Source organism: Mastomys coucha, unplaced genomic scaffold, assembly GCF_008632895.1.
Source record: "Mastomys coucha isolate ucsf_1 unplaced genomic scaffold, UCSF_Mcou_1 pScaffold22, whole genome shotgun sequence".
Taxonomy (NCBI): Eukaryota; Metazoa; Chordata; class Mammalia; order Rodentia; family Muridae; genus Mastomys; species Mastomys coucha.
The window spans coordinates 47,786,656-47,804,359 of record NW_022196905.1 but is presented as its reverse complement, the minus strand read 5'-3'; the positions used below and the strand labels follow the sequence as shown (position 1 = coordinate 47,804,359).

At 37.8% G+C, this 17,704-nt stretch overlaps 1 protein-coding gene across 2 annotated transcripts in view; it reads right to left on the bottom strand.

Annotated features, from left to right (window-relative positions):
- Window positions 1-2,668: 2,668 nt before the first annotated feature.
- Stim2 (stromal interaction molecule 2) overlaps window positions 2,669-17,704 on the bottom strand; it is a 137,888-nt gene continuing 122,852 nt past the window's right edge. Inside the window, exons 7-13 of one of the 2 annotated variants that reach the window (XM_031342296.1) lie at window positions 17,049-17,226; window positions 12,986-13,153; window positions 12,716-12,739; window positions 12,210-12,310; window positions 11,719-11,957; window positions 6,874-7,147; window positions 2,669-4,320 (exon numbers count right to left, since the gene is read on the bottom strand). In XM_031342296.1, coding sequence (XP_031198156.1) covers window positions 3,843-4,320; window positions 6,874-7,147; window positions 11,719-11,957; window positions 12,210-12,310; window positions 12,716-12,739; window positions 12,986-13,153; window positions 17,049-17,226 — 1,462 coding nt within the window. In that variant the 3' untranslated portion in view covers window positions 2,669-3,842. The remainder of the gene's footprint in view (window positions 4,321-6,873; window positions 7,148-11,718; window positions 11,958-12,209; window positions 12,311-12,715; window positions 12,740-12,985; window positions 13,154-17,048; window positions 17,227-17,704) is intronic. The other variant, XM_031342297.1, reaches the window with a different exon arrangement.

The following is a 17,704-nucleotide window of genomic DNA, read 5'->3' as shown; positions in this document are numbered from 1 at the left end:
AGAGTGATGGATGAAGAAGATACCTGACATTAATAATTTCTGCCTCGTACAGGGCATAGACATATGTATACATCAAGGAGCACCCACACACACAAACATGTACTAAGGAGAGGAGGAGGAGGAGGAAAAGGAGGAGGAGGAGGGGGAGGAGGAGGGGGGAAGGAGGAGGGGGGAAGGAGGAGGAGGAGGAGGAGGAGGACGACAACGACGACGACGATGACAAGAGGTAACTATTGCCCCCATACTCTTGTTGACCCACAACACTGAGAGGAAAATCCACCTTAGCCATAGCAACAAAGTTAAGACTGAACAGAAGATCAGTAAAACTAAAATTTAAATCTAGTTTTTCACTTACTTTAGAAATAAGAACAAACAATATATCTATTTAAAATAAAACTATTTTCACTGTTAAACCACATTAACTGTCTGAAGGAAGCATTACAAAAATATTTAGAAAAACACTAAATTCTTAAGAACTTAATGAGCAAAAAACATAAGCAAGCAATTCATTAACATGAAACATACGGGCTAACAAAACAGTAAAAGGTGTCCTATCTCTCTAGACGTTCTTTTTCTATAGTGAAGCTTTTACTCACACTCCGTATCTTAAGAAGAGGATGTGAACATTGCTCTAGGGCAGTGGTTCTCAACCTGTGGGTCATGACCACTTTTCAGGTCAAATGACCCTTTCACAGGGGTCACATATCAGATAGTTACACAGTATGATTCATAACAGTAGCAAAATTACAGTTATGAGGTAATAATGAAAATAATTAATTTTATGGTTGGGGATAACCACAACATGTGGAACTGTGTTTAGGTTGCAGCATTAGGAAGGTTGAGAACCACTGATCTAGGGTAAAGAAACCTTTAAAATCTTCCTGAAGTATGCGTGAGACAGTGTGAGTATATACATATATACTCATATGTACAGAGATGTGAATAAAATAACCTTCACATGTTGCTATACACTTTCTTAAAATACACAGTAAGAAATCAGTGTTAATGAGAATTTACAGTGTTATTTAGATGTTAAGAAAGGGGGCACTCTACCACTTACCATGCATCAACAACGTACTAAAGTTGTGAGCTGTCTGGTCATGGGGAAAATAGTGATTTAAAAAAAGAAAACCTCATTTTACAGGTTATTGTAAAGACTGAATTAGAATTACATTCCAGAGTTTTAAATAGCACCTGGTATAGAGAGTACTCAACAAGTATTAAATGCTATTAATCCACATGTAATAAATTTGGCAGCAGCCTAAAGTTGAGTGACATTAATGTTTTAAATGATTATATATTATGTTAAGTAACTATATTTTAAATAGTAATACATAACAGTGAATGAGAGGTTTTTAAAAGATTAAAACTATGCAGCATCATATGATTAGATGGTCACTAAAATGTTTTTTGCAAAGAAATTTTAATGTTGGAGAAATTCCTGAGTTCAAAGTGAAATAGCATGATATAAATATGATCTTAATTATGTAAAACACATAACCATTTAGAAAAATATCTAGCAAAAAGCATACCAAATAGTAAGAGTAGTTTTAATAGCGGAATTGGACTCTCATGCTGTTTTCTTCCTTGCACTTCACTACCAGGAATCTTTCTTACAATAAGGAAGAATCAGGAGAGCAACATAGTTAAAGAGTAGAGGAAGGTAACATATGTAAAACTTACAGAAATGCCCAACGCTTCGTATGTGATGTAATACAGAAATGACGATGGCTTTCCAAAACTAGATTCTTTTCTCTGAATTTCTTTTCCAAATATTGTCATTAATGCAAATAAATATCACACCATGCAATAGTAAATATCCCTTGGTTGGACCTGTTTATAAATGTGTAATTGGGTATACACAATACACTCCTTCCCTAAAGCCACCCATATGTCAGCCCAACCTCCCCAACCTGGCTCTGACCCAGGACACCCTAACAATCCTAATTATGGGCAATCTCGCAGCCAAGCCTGCACACTCCACACTCTGGTAGTTTTGACCTTTTCTATCCATCAAACTAAAAAGCACTTACTTTTTTTGCAGTTTCCAAAGAGAACGCCTTTGGTCCAGCCGTGACAAAGACAAAACATCCCCTTCAGTCTGAGGGTTTCCTGAACACTTTCCAATTCTTTATGCACAATTGCTTTCCTTCCAGAAGAACTCCAGAGTGGTCTCTGAACTCCACCTTTCGTATCTTACCTTATCTGCACAAAGAATCTTCATTTCAGACAGACAGCTTCCAATCCTAGGAGCTGATTGGTAGTCACTGGCCCCAGTGAGACTTGACAATTGTAACAACGGGACCAATGGAAGTAAGTAATCACAACTCACAGGAGACTTTGAGATTTAGATTCCAAATAGAGCATTCCTTTTACACAAAAGGGAACTTCTTACTTATCCATCAGCATTCCCAGATACATAGTACTGAGTTAGATATGATATATATTAGCCAGTGCCAAAAAAATTCTAGTTAACATGTATCAGTGTTCACCCAACCACCCACCTTCAGTGTATTTCCAGATAATTCTGATTGAGGTCTTAAGAGCCGAGAAGGCGGAAACTAAACGTGCAATACTGTCCTATGCAATCCTGCTCTCAGGCTTCTCTCAGACCTGCCTATCATCAAACCAGTTCCAAACTTTACAAACTCATTCAACACAGTCTAAATGCACCATAAATTTATATTTGTTAATCTTGATATGAGAACATTTAAACATTTCAAACTACATAAAAATATGACAAACAATATAAAACAAGGAAATTTCTTGACAACGTAGTTCCAAAACATCACTATTTCTTGTACTGCAAATAAGCAGCAAGACGGCTTACATGGCTCTCCAGAAAACAGTGTTTTTAGTGGAGTGTTATCAACAAAAATCAGCACAATCCCACATAATAATGTCTCCAATTTATTATCTTTTCCACAGTACAAATTTTTCACAAACCATAAATTCTTTGCATTTACCCAAAGTCTGTAAACAAGTGCCTGAATCCCCACACCCCGACCACAGTTTAAGCATGTGAATGTTGTAAGTCCTTCGATCAAGTTTTACTCTTCCACTTGTATAAGGAATCAAGAGCCTTCTGCCTTTACATTATTTATATTTTATCATACAGCCTGCAGTGCAGTAAATCACAGTGAAAGCCCTGGGGAAAACAAAACAACATGGTCTTTACAGCAGGACTTGAAACTTTATAATAATAAATGCATTTGAGGAAGCGTCCCATAATAAAAGTGTGGGTTTTCATTTCCAGAAATCAAGTCAATTAGAAACCCTAGTTTCTACTTAAAAACCCATTTTATCTAAAAGTGAAAACAGTCCCCTATCCACAGTCATTTTATAAACTCTATACAGTTTTACTTGCAGAGATTTTTTTTTTCCAGTCTGGAAAACAGTAGTGCAATCAGTTTTACTTCTTTTAAGTTATTTAGTCCATGGTGGAAACAGCTCTGTGGAAAGATAAGAAGATATTCTGGTAAACAAGAAAATTTTGCAAGCCCATGCTGGCTTACAGTCCATTAAAGCTTGTAAGTCCATGGCGGCTTTCAACAGAATGCTGTGTATACATCACTAACGTCAATGCAGAAATAAATAGGTGGAAATGACTGGAAACTGCCTTCTCCTGGTGACTTTTCGGTGGTATTGACTTGATGAACTGATTTCGTAGTCAGTTAAATAAGCAGAAGAAGACAGTTGCCCGTAAGGACATTTCCACTATGGCATCAAGTCTGGAAAGCCCCAACGGAGTTACATTCCTAATTAAAATAAAAACGGAGTGGAGGGTGGGAGATAAAAGTCTACAGATGCCACTTGAATGGAATTCCATCACGTCAGCCCAGTCACTTAGACTTCTTCTTGAAAAGGCTTTTGATTTTTGATGGCTTTTTGCTTTTCTCACCATTATGACAAAGGTCATGTGGGATGCTGCTTACTCTGGAAACATTTGAGGCTTCCTGAACTGGCTTGCTATCGTTGCCAGCTGAGGAGCAAGATGTGTGTCGAGGATTAGGCACAGGGATGCCACTAGAGAGCTGGTGCATGCTACAGGATTTCTCCAGGATGCCATTGTACACTCTGCTTGCAGGGCTGAAGATCATGCTCTTGGTTTCCGTCAGACCCACACACTCAGGGGAGCCCCGGGAGACATCTGCTGTCACTGGTGAATCTCCCCTGGAAGAATCCTCCAGGGAAAGCTCGTCTCTTGATACTTTTCGAGAAGACAATGTTTGGTATATCTCAAGGCTTGAAGGAGGAGATTGTTTTCTCCCAATGGAAGAGTTTAAGGAGTCACATTCTGAACCTGTGTCTGGTACTTCCCTGAATGAGACAGACAAAGGTAATACTTTTAGAGCTACATGTTATTAACAGTATCAGCAAATATTCTACCAAATCAATGTCCATTCATTATTTATTCAATTATAAAAAAGAGATATACTATAATTATATATATGTAAGATTTGAAAAGTTTATCTGTAATATAGCCTGTAATCCCTCTCTCTCCCTCTCTCTCTCCCTCTCTCTCTCTCTCTCTCTGTGTTTGTGTGTGTGTGTGTATGTGTGTATGGCACATGTGCGTTCATGCACACATTTGTGGATATATGTATTTGTGTGGATATTTGTGTGTGTGTGTAAGAGTAGGCCACAGGTCAACACTGAGCATCTTCCTTGATTGATAGGCATGGTATTTTTTGAGACAAGGTCTCTAAACAAATCTAGAACTTATCAATTCAGGCTAGCTGACTGGTTAATGAGCTAGAGATCTAGGTGTCTCCAGCTGGAGTTAAGACGTGTGGTTGTACACGTCTCTTACACGGGTTCCAGGGATCCAAACTTAGCGTTCATGTTTATTTAGTAGGAACTGTTTTGTCTGAGCCTCTCTCCAGATTTAAGACAATTTATAACAATCACACAATATAATTAAGTTATGCCTTTTTTAACTTTCAGGGAAATGAAAATATTTGAGTTTTAAATTTTCTTAAGCCTTTTTACTTTTACTTTCCTCCAATACTATTTTTCTTTCTGAATCACAAAACTGCCAGTATATGTTTGAAAAGATGAAATTTTAATCACTACCTTCAATGTTTAGCTATGAGCTTGATGAAATACAATTTTCTGAGGAAATATATGAGGAAATACGAACACTGCAGTAAAATCAAAGCTCTGACAGTGCTTACCACTGCTGAGCTGCCTCCCCAGGCCCAGCTCATGTATTTTTAAATGTGCATTCTTCCTACAGCATGTTTCCTTTGGAAATCATATACAACATTTACATTATTTTCTCTATAGTAACATGTACCTGAATACATGTAAGTTTTACAAGAAGATATGTGTTTAAAAAAAAAAAAGAAAGGAAGAAAGAAGACAACCTGGTGAGGGCTAGCTGAGTGTGTGTGTGGACTATGTAGACAGAAAGATCAGCTAACAGTAGAAGTAGTCACTAGTAAAGCAGCAGAGCTGGCCCCTCACATCAAATTCCTCTCATACTTATGAGGCTGCTGTGAAGTTTTGACAAGCTACGTGAAACGAGAACTTAACTAACTTTCCATGATAGAAAGGTTCTCCGGGACAGGGCAGCTCTAGCATTCCCTACCATCTTCCAGAGACCACAGAAAACAACTTAGAGGTAAAGCAAAGCCATCTTGCTCCTGACTGTGGTCAGACTACAAAGGTACATAAATAAGATGTTAATCACAATGGGCTTCCTATGGAAAGGTGCATTAAATCTATACACAATGAAGCTGCAAACCCAACTGTTTCCTCAGGAACAAGCCTCAGAGATTGTCTGCTAGCTAAAAAGTAACTTTTACTAGGCAGTGAGATGATTATGGGGAAAGTGATCTGATGGTAATATCACAGAGCCATGTGGCAACTATAAGGAGCCACACAGACTCCCAACCGCAGTACTAATATGTGGCAAAATCAGAAATCAACAACGTTCTTCTGTTAGCAACAGCACTGAGGCGTACATTCCCGACAGCCATGGGCCTCACAGTACCCTGAAACTCTCAGACAGAATGGACTCGTGGTAGGGAAGGAATTAGTCATGAAGTTCATCTAACTTTATCATCCCTTCCATTAGGTTCTCAACATTTTCTTGAGCCCTGGGTAAAAAAACTGCCTATATGCTAGTAAGAAATAAATTATTTTGAAATTTCGGGCATAGTGCACAGGTATACCCAAGCTAAGACAGTCTATTTATATACACATTTTCCCTTGCCTTTCCCTTACAAGCTGAGACCTGAGTCACCAGCATGTATTAGCACCCGCACAGCTACGTCTCATTAGAGCACCTACTACCCAGCAACAGGAGAGCTCAAAACTGCATGGGACTCCCAGTTGTCCAACCAGATGAAATATGAGTGTGAGGAAAAGGGATCTGTAAATTCTTAAGGGCTTACACTCACTGATACTCATGAAGATTATTATTCAAGCAAGCAGATCAGCAAAGACGGGGCACACATAAGGCAAGTCTCTGCTATCAGCTTTGAAGATTAGGTCACCTGACAAGGGATGGTGGGTGGCCTTTAGAAACTGAAAACAAGCAGATCTCATGCATAGAGTGTCACAGAAACAAAACCTCAGCAATATAACCACGAGGAGCTGAATTCTTCCACAAATAAGAGGCTCAAAGGGGACTCCAGATTCGACATGAGAACCAGCTGGGCCAGCACCTTGATTTTAGCCTCTGATGTGCTGAGCACAAAACCCACTCAAGACAGATGCATGTCGGATATACAGAACTGGGGTCCACAAACATGTATCATGTGATGCCTCATGTCACAGATACACAAAACACATTATGGCATTGCTGCCACTGCCACACCCATGTCCCCACCCAGCCCCACTTAGACCCACACTTTGTACCAATACCATTGTTTCTCAGCAGTGAAGTAGATAGCCTCCTCCTCCTCTTCGTTCCGATACAGAGCAGGGCAACTTGACACAGACAGGATGTCTGGATCTGGGGAGGGCAGTGAGTGCTGGGGATGCTGGGGGTGGTGAGGGTGCCGAGGGTGCGCTGCCAGAGGAGCGTGTGCAGGAAGCTGAGCTCGCTGAGACTGTGGGGAGGACGGCACGATGCTGCGACGAGAGCGGCATAAACTACTGCTTCTGGCTAAAGATCCAGCAGGTTTAGCCACAGTCCCTGAAAAATACAAGCCAATGAAAATGCTCATAGCCACCAATGTCCCTTAACTCTCTTCTTGCAAACATGTATACAAGAACTTATGTAAAATATCAAGTTTAATGTCTATTCAAGCAACTATATCAACAAATGCCATTCTCTACCACCAATGGAAAAATTAAACAGCAATTAATACAAATGTAATAAGATGGTAACAGAAGTAAAACTAAAATACATGAACATCAATGTAGTTTTACTACAAAAATCTAATACTATTAAAAACAATGACTTAAGGTGTTATTCAAAATAACCTTTACATTTAAAGTCACTATAGCACACTTAAAAGAAATGATAAACTGTTTACCAACGCTCATACTGGATTAGGAGAAAAAAACAGTATAAAGTATCAATGGATAGTCTAGACATATCACAACCTGTTTGACCTTTAAGAAGGTTTAAATAAAGACTGTACAGTCTCTCAGCTGAAACCAAAGCCTGCTTCCTGAACACAGGTCCTCATGAAGCCTCTGCCTTAGGCCTCCCCGTGTCTACTGCCTATCTCAAGCTAGACCCATGCAGGTGGAACAGACTCATCCTCAGTTTCTCTTCCTGCATTACAGCAGCCCAAGAACAACCTTCTCAAGTTAGCTCCTGATGCATGCTGCATTCTTCATGTGCCACAGCACCAGGAAAGGAGGTGCTGTCATAGCTCTCCTGGATAAAACGGGTTCTGAAGCTCACACCATTAGATAGCAACAGTCCTCAGACTGCACGCCAATACTCTCTCCCCGAGGACTCAGCTCAAGCCAACTGGACCACTACTCATCACAGTGAATGAGTTTACTTCTAAGATTCAGCTGACAATCAATCAAGAGTTTTGACCTTTCGTTTGCATTTCCTATCTATTCTGATGTCTTGTCTTGCCAATTTTATCATGATGAAACCACAGAACAATAAGAAATGAAATAATTCTCTTAGTAATCAGAGGCTATAGATTACCTAAACAGAAAGCCTACTAATTTGATTGAGGACAAATTTCTCACCAGGAACTTCAAAACACTTTGGAAAACAATCAAAATAAAATTAATCTACATAGTTATCTAGTTAAACTATTACTTTTCAGTGAAAGTGTCAATAAGGATATTTTCTGCCAAAGATGCAATTTCTCACTTCTGATTTGCTTAATAAAATACTAATCAATGCTATATTTTCAAAAAAGAACAAAAAACTGTAACAGAATGATAATCAGATAATTATATCTTAAAATGAATAAAATGTAACAAAAAATGATGGCTGTGACAGCCCACACAGCAGAACACAGCAGATAATACTAACACCAAATGAAGAGTTTCTAAATCACACTGTGTGAAGCCCCTAACTTGTGGGAGTGAGAGAAAAGGGGGAGGGGAAGTTGGAGGGAAGCAGAGTGTGACAACAAACCATGTAAGAGCCTCGGGATAAAACAGATCAGAGAAACAGGCTACACATCTGCATCACCCTAAACTATCAATGAAGTAAGTTTAGGAATAGTGCAGTATTGTTTTGTACTCATCCAGTCTGCAGAACCAATCTGTCAAATCCCACCAAGCAGAACTCAAACACTGGGTATGCAAACAAACAAAATTGGGAGGCAATTTGGCCATAACTAGTAAGAGATGACTGCCCAGTGATCAAAAATCATTTCAAAGGGACCAGAGAAACTCTTAGAGCTGTGCATAATGCATTACATAAGGATCTGTGTTTCTACTATTCTTTTTAAGAGAAAAATATACAAGGAATCTCAGTGGGAAAGGAGAGAACCCATGTTATTAAATATATAAACAAGCTACAGTTGACTCATGTTAAACAATCACAGTAAATTTAACTTGTATAAACACAGAAAAACTCTAGAGCACATTTTTGAGCAAAGAAGTTGAAAAGCAATATCTATAATTTAATGATATTTATGTAGGTGGTGTAAGTATGCAGCAATGGTATATATTGGATATTATGTATGTAGAGAAATCACTTCTAATAGGCTTTAGAATAGCACAACTTTAGGAGAGGGATAGGGAAATGGTGTGGTTAATTTCAGAAATACAAGCAAGACAACTTGTTTACTTTTGTAGTGGGTGGGCACTGTTTTCAGTGACTTTTAGAACATACAAAGGACTTTATAAGAAGTTTGAAATACATTACTACTACATTCTACTCTGAAAGGATTTAGCAGATACCTAAAAACTGAGGGTGGGGGGAGAGGAGTAATCCTATCTTCTATTCTTCTACTCACAAAATATATATCAATTAACAGTTTCTAGGGATTCTTCATGTAAAACTACAGTCTTATTAAGAGTATTAGAATCTTTTCCTTTGCTATTTACATACAATAAGAATGCTTCCTTGCCATTATTTCAAGCATAAGTAATACATTACCAATAAAGAGATATTTAAATGAAGCACCTTCATTCTACCACAGTACACTTCGGGTTAACAGCCTTTGTTTTATAAGGTCCAGGACTTACACCCTTGTAACAAAGCAAAATGGAGTGCCACTATGTGGCCACTAGGTGGAGGCACAGCTCTCCAATTCTATGAATGATCAGATTAATTTCTAAAATTTCCTACTACATTTCAAACCAGCTCTTGTACTTTTTCACATTTACAAGTATAAATCTTGGTGTATAATACCAGTTATTTAAAATATATCTAAATTATTCACATAAGTATCTTTTAATGGACCAAAAAAATAAAAATAAAAATAAGAAAGTTTTGCCATCTCCAAACTCCCAAAAGTGCTTCTAAAACAGGCAAGACAAAGATTTAATTAAAGAAATTGATCCTCCTCAAGCACAACTGTGATTCACAACAATTACATATTTTAAAGAAAAACTATTTTTAAAAGGTTTAGTTTTCAAACAAATATGCACTTATGATTCAGTGTTATGTAAGAGCATGTATATAAACCAATAAACAAATAGACAATTTCAAATTGCAAGCCAGCTTGAATACAGATGCAGATCAACCATCACCACCTCGGGGTCCAGATAAGGAGACAAATGAGGGTACCTGCTTTAAGCGTTCCCCAAACTTACAAGCTGCTCCTCTCCCTGGGAGATTTACTGCCTCCTCATTCCACTACATCATTAAGAGAACTAAAGCCAGGGAAATGACAAAAGCAGACCCACTGGTTGGGAATTATCTGTCAGATTAAGAGCTTGATTTGATCACAACTCTCTTATACAATCAGAACCATTCTAACAGTCTCAGGAAAGCTGCAGCATTGAACAGAAAAGGCCAAACTGGAATTTCTCAGATAAGATGACTTGGTTGTCCTCAAAATCTAATAGTTTGAGGTGTCAGTCAACCAAGAACTAAGCTAGTAGAATTAGTTCTCCACTCTTCAGAGTTTCATTCTATTGATACTGTAAAAAAAAAAAAGTCTTAAGTATTGGAAAAATGGACCAAGTAAGCAGTAATAAGGGTAAAAGATTTTTCAAATAATTTCTTTTTTTGTTTGTTTTTGTTTTTGTTTTTTTGAGACAGGGTTTCTCTGTGTAGCCCTGGAACTCACTCTGTAGACCAGGCTGGTCTTGAACTCAAAAATTCACCTGCCTCTGCTTCCTAAGTGCTAGGATTAAAGGCATGCGTCACCACAGCCCGGCTCAAATAATCTCTAGTATAAAAAACCTGTAAACTGAAAACATCTTAATTGCAGAAGTCAAAAGCTAAAGCATTCAAATTTTATCTTACCAAGGTTTTTTTTTTTTTTTTTTTGAGTTTTTGTAAAACTCAAAAGCATAGCATACAACTAAGCAATATTAATTCATACAAAAAGCTTCCTTTGGAAGGACTTATATTCTAACAAAAAAAATCATGCTGGCATACAAGTACAATCCTAATACTTAGAAGGCTAAGGCAGGAGGCTAGCCTGAGCTACACAGCAAGCTTCATCTTAAAACAACTAGAACATGTTACTTATGTGTATGTATATACAATGTTTTATACATACACGTATACATATCACATCTAAGTTTTCATAAACGAGCACAGTTTAACTTTGCTAAAGGCAAAAAGACTCCATTCTCCATAAGCTAAGCAGGGTAACACTATTAATAGAAGAAAGCCTTGGGAATGGAACAAATCATGAGCTGATGGAAGAGTCAAGAGCTGACTACAGCAGAGCCAGCAACCAAGCCCAGCTTCCAACACTGCCCTCGACTTCCCTTCTACTGCAGCTTTCCCTCCGAGTCCAGCATGCCACTGATATAACCATCGGTAGTCACAATGCTGTAGTCATTTCTTTTTAATGTGACTCTCTCATTTTCATTTAATGATAAGTAATGTTTAAAAGCAAAATCCTACAATGAGTTATATATGATGACTTGAAATATAAGTGTGATAAATTATATAAATTACACATTCATACTTCTTGATCAGGTAGATTTCTAAGACAGAATATATAACACATATATAAAGAATATATGGGAAAAAGAGAAAAAATATGTTAAAATGTAGCAAAGAAGACTATATTTTTCCCCATAAGTTTCAAAGTATATCACTCCTAAAAGGTCAACCGAACCACCACTTTCCTGAACTCTTTACTGAACACTTACCTGGAAACTGTGACACTATTGGGGGTGTGTCTTCATCTAGGTCATCGACTCCTCCAGCAATAGGGTAAGGTGGAATGGAGACTCTAGGCATCACCACCCAGCTGTGGTCAGAGTACAGCGAGGAGGTGAGACTGGGGAGCCCAGAGTTGTGAGCTATCTGAAAGCCACAGATCTTCTCAATCTGCTGCCAGCGAAAAAGCCGTTCTCGCAAGCATGTCGTTAGCTCAGAGAGTGCTTTCCTGAAAAGTCAATGGACAAATAAATTACTTATCAGACTCAAGTCTTTAATATGATACTGAAATGAAAACAACAGGAGACCACAGAAATTGACTGATCAGAAGAAATTATCCAATTTCCGAATCAAGTATAAATTATGTCATTACATATGCTTCACTGCTTAAATACACATTATTTACATAGTATACAGCTGAACACAGACAGACAGACAGACAGACCGACCGACCGACACAGAGACAGAACAGCATTCTCACTTGGCTTCTAGAATCTTGTGGTCTACTTCATCCAGGGAGGAGCTGTGTGCAACATGCAGGGTCCCAAAGACTGTGCTTCTCTTCTTTTTAATTTTTTCTGCCTAGACCCAAAAGGTAAAAAATAAAGCTAAGTTAGGAAAATGACTACTTATATAACCAATGAAGTTTTTCCTGGTTTTGACTCTATTAATAATCATAAAACCAGTAGAAAATGATTAGCCAAGATACAGACATGTTTTCAAAATAAGAAAACAGATGAGAAAGAAAGCATGCTTTCCTAAGTCAAAGACATGAAAGCTTTGTTCTAGAGATTTGTTTCTCATATTTCTATAGCTGTGAAAGACCAGAATCTTCTACTAAAACCAACAGAAAGACATTAACCAAATCCTACTGCAATGAGGTGTTAGTAAGTCAACTATGCATTTTTTCCAGAATTCAGATTAAGACTTACTCTTATTTCACACAATTTAATAAACAGCAAACATGAATTTCTAGTAACTACTAACCTGCATGAGATATGAGGCAGCAACCTGAAGGAGAAAAGCTCCGTATAAAACGTTTACAATAGTGGTAATAAACACAATTTCTCAAGGACACTAAGGTAATTTTGAAAAATATGTATGCACTTCTCTAGAGAAAGCAATTTTACTTTAAATTCAATAATCGCCAAAAGTCAATTTACGTGACAAACTCTAACTTTAAAAACAGAATCTTCATGAAGGGCTTTTACTGAGGCCTTTTTATTCCAAGTGATTGATCATGAAATAAGAGACTACCTCGTCCTTAGCGATGGCTAGCTGCATCTCAGCATTCTGCCTCTTAATATTGTAGTACTGTACTTCAACTTCGTGTGTTAGCTGAAGCCATTTCTGTAGTGCATCAGGGACAGACCAGCTGCTTCTCAGTTCAAACTCCTTTTCAGCCTTTTTTAGAGCCATGCGGACCTGGAAGGACAAAAGGAAGAAAACACAAAGGAAGAAAAGACTGAAATAAACATTGGTAGCAAAACAAAAAGAAAAGCCAATTTAATTATGGACTTTACAAGAAACCTTTTAAAGTCACTAAACCTAAATGTACTTCTTATTTCAAAACTAGAGCTAACTTTAAAAACATAGTAAATTTACTAAGCAAAGCTAAACCCACAGACTAGAGAAGGGGCACATGTGTCTATACACATATAAAAAGTAGAAATATTTAGTTTTGTATTTTATAGTTGTCAAGCTAAGACAAATCAGGCAAAAAAGAAAACAACCCAGGAAACATACAAATTACTGATCACCCTTTCCACACAGTGCATTTTTTTGGTCACCTAGGATATGAAAAAAATCCCCACATATAAACCTAGTGGACTTTCCAGTTCCCATTTCCTGATGCCCTGTGTATTCTCTCTTGTTCTTCTCCTACTACAGCCTGTCCCACCCTTTCTAGATCACCCACTGCTCCTGTAAGCAAGCAGACACTAAGCATGAATACATTAGGTGTAAATTTCAAGAAAATCAATTCTGGTCAAGATTTTCCCTGTGAGAAAATATGCATTGCGTTCCCTGTACGGATAAAGTATTTTTCCCACATGATATTTAAGGGTCAGTAAATTAAATAAAGGAAATAAGATGTCTGATGTGTTAAGTGTAATAAATGCTAAGGAAAAAAATATATAAAAAGAGAAGCCCAACTAAGAAAGTGACAAAGAAGGAACAGAGAATCAGCTCTTGGGACAATTTACTTACAATCTAGGCATGATGATGAGAAGGGTGTGCATAACTAAAACCTTCCGACCAGGCCATGGAGGCACCATGGCACACTGATCCTGGTGCCTGACCCCTAACTGCAGAGTGATTGTGCCCACAAAGCTAACTGAGGTAACTGAAACTCCCGAGACTTCTAAACCAAAGTGCAGAGGAATGTTTGATCTGTACAAATCCAATTTATTTAAATAAACCTTTCTGTTTGCCAGAGTAAACTAAGAAGATGACTACACAAACTTTTGATAAAGAAATAGAACAGCTGTTGGGCAGTGTAGAAAAATATTTTAAAAACCCAAAGTTAAAAAGAAATCATAACAGGACACACAGTGTATAAACTAAAAGAAAAAAAAAAGAGTTGTAACTCAAGACTAAAAAAAATGGCTTTTTCAAATAAGGCTTTTTCAGTAGAAGCAACTTCTCAGGCAACACTCGTCTAGTGTGGTTCATTGTATAATGTACATGGGACAATGTGAATTTAATAAGACAGTTGGCTAAACTGTGTGGCGTCTCACTGATCTCTCAGGAAGAAAGAGTTTGAGAGCAGGTCCTGTGGCACACAGTCCTACAGAACACCACAGGCAGACTGTAGCAAGCCTTCACTCTTCCAAGACTTTGAAACTAAAAATTCAGTGTAATTTAAATGTTCAGGATACTATACATAGAATCTCAATACATTTCACTCATGTTACTCTCTATAATCATAAAGATTTTCCATAAATTTCTCTTAAAATAGTTAAAATTATTTTGCACAGAAACTTTGTATTGGCATATTATATGCAATTGTAGGGTACTGAATATATATATATATATATATATATATATATATATATATATATAAATTAATTTCCCAGTTTAATCATTTACTTCCTCAGTAAATGAAGCTTTGAACAGTAGTAGAAGAAATCACAGATTTGAAATTAAACACACAAAATCTTGCCTTTGTGAATAACAGTTGTGTAACATACAGAACTAGTTCCGTAACCTTGCTCCTCATCTGTAGCCTTCTCTATGTAGCACAGGGCTAGTGCTCAGAGCAAACCCGAGTGTAGAAGCAAGGGTTTCTACACACTGACTACTCAAGGGGGTGTTTCTTATCAATACAGTCATGTGGGGCAGAGTTCTTCCTCCAAGCTCCACTGTTCTCCTGTCAGCCATCTTTGATTGCCTTAGGATGACATGAGGATTATGTTTATACTGGCACAACTGGTACATCATATTGCAGTGACCTTAGGGTCACCTAAGAGCAATGCTCTCTGTGACAGAACCAAAGATAAAATGAGAGGCAGTCACCTGTCAAACACTGTTCGTAAGGCAGTTAACGCTTATTCAGGGAAGGATAGACATTCTCTTTACTGGCTACTGGTAAGCCCATGCTTCTGTGAATACTCCCTCCTCAAGGACTCCATGAAAGAGCCGAATCAAACTCATTGGGTCATAAAAATAATTAGGAGAAAAGCCATGAAGGTAGAAGAAATGAGTGGGAGAGTGAAGAGCCAGAGAGGACAGAAGAGGGTAACCAGGGAGGGATGGCATGAAACACATTAATTCTTATGATGAGAATGGAGCAATGAAACCACTGTGGAGGGTAATTAACATGTGCTAATAAGACAAAAAGTCTACTCGTTCTTCTGGGTTACTCCTTCTAATAGGAAAGCTGGAGGATGGGCTAGCAAGCTGTTCGTAGTCCTGATCAAGCCAAATGTCAGGCCAGGAGCTTTAGTAAGAGCCTGAAAGGCATACCAAGTTCTTGGATATGTATAACTTTAAATTGGCCTTTCTTGTTAACTTCTTGACTCTTTCCTATATCCTGAACAGAAAGGTTTGCCAGTGAGATGGGTATAACTACTAGATACATCTAAAAGGCAATTTTAATAATTTTTAAAAGTTTAGTAAACTTTATATTTAAAAAACCTTGTAAATAGATTTAAAAAAAAAAACACACTCAAAAAATAACCAGACCCAACCTTAATGAACTTATTAAGTCAAGGGAAAGAGATTTAAAATGTTATTTCAAGAGAGATGTGTAGTCAATGACAACCAAAGAGGACCAGAGTTCAGTCAGACACATTCTCTAAAAGGACACCTTAGAAGAAAACAATGGTGCTCAATAGATGCACGTGCCCATAGATGCAATTAAAACTCATCATATAATTCTGATCTTTTACTTGACAGTCAACCGAAAGGCAGCAGTACATAAGCAGTACACAGTGAGGCAGAGTACGTAGGTTCCTGTCTCTGCTTTACAAGTGACTAACTCTGAACAAGTCACCCAATCCTTATCTGGTTTCTCAGTTTATAAAATGACTGTCAGAAAAGTGAGATGGCGTTAGAGAACTCAGAATGTATTCTGAGGATGAAGGAAGTGCCACTGGACAAAATTTACAGGCAACTTCTAGAATGATAAGTAAAAGGAAACAGACTCCAGAAGGACAGGGCCCTGCAAGACACACTTCAGAGTGATAATGAATCTACATTTACTTATGCCACCAAGCTTGTAGTAATTTGTCTCTGCAGAGACAGGATACTGATGCACATGCATGCCATGAAATTCTTGTACACTCCTCCCTCCTCTACAGCACTGGGAAATGTCTGAAAGCCTGCTCCATCCTATTTTGAGTAGCTGAGTGACAGAAGCAGACATTAGGAAGGACATCTTTGCAGGTAACTTTGAAAACCTTAGCAGATTGTGTTTTAAAACCATCTAACAGGTTTGAAAGGGATGACCAATAGAATCCTTCACATCTGCAGCCTGTGGCTTTAGAGAAGCTCAAAAGTATGTCCTTTATCTTACACAGTGACATTAGAAACGGGAACTTACGACAGATCTAAGTAAACACCTCCCGTGAACTCAAGCCAATGAACCTAGCAGGACATAACATTGCATGGAAGAAGCAAACTGGCAACTTCACCTTCCAGCTACCATTTTGTTATTTTTAAAATATGAATTTGATCAATGCTAAAAAATTATTTTTTATTAGCCAAGGAACAGTACACATGACAACATGGATACAGCAAATGCAACAAAATAAAAGAACAAGGAAACCTCGGCCAGCCCCTCTGAGTAACAGCAGGGCCGCTTCCACAAGGCTGGTACCTGCTCCAGCTCCTGCTCTGCATACTGGCGCCTGCTCAGCTCACACTCTGCGCCCTCCCTCAGCTCCCGCAGCCGACAGGCCTCCTCCTTGGCATAGTTGATTTCATCCATCATTTTCCGTTCCAGATTTTGCTTTTCTACAGCAACAGTTCTGTTTTCTTCCTGTGCCTTTTCAAGTCTTAGAGAAAAATACATTTTTAAACATTCCTCACTCAAGTATCCAAAATTGCATCTCAATGAAAAAAAATTGATTCAAATAATCATATTTTTTAAAAATCAGAATTTATAGTATTTCTATTAATCTTAAATTAGGGTAAATATCAGGCAACCTATTACTAGGCCATTTTTTGTTATCTTGGGTTCAAAAGACAGGGATCACAAAAACAGTCTCTGCAAAGATTTTTTAAAAAACTTATAAACACTTAAATCTATTTGAAAGTAAAATTCAACTACATTCCACCTATATCTGATTTACTTCCTATGATCTTCTACACATTTATTCCTAAACTGTGATTCTCCAAAAATACAAAATGAAATAAGCATGTATTCCTAATATGAACACTAACCTAAAATAAATGTTTACACACATACTCATGTAACATTTCACAAGCATATTTACTTATGTGACATCAAAAGTTAGGACTGGTTGTAGTAAT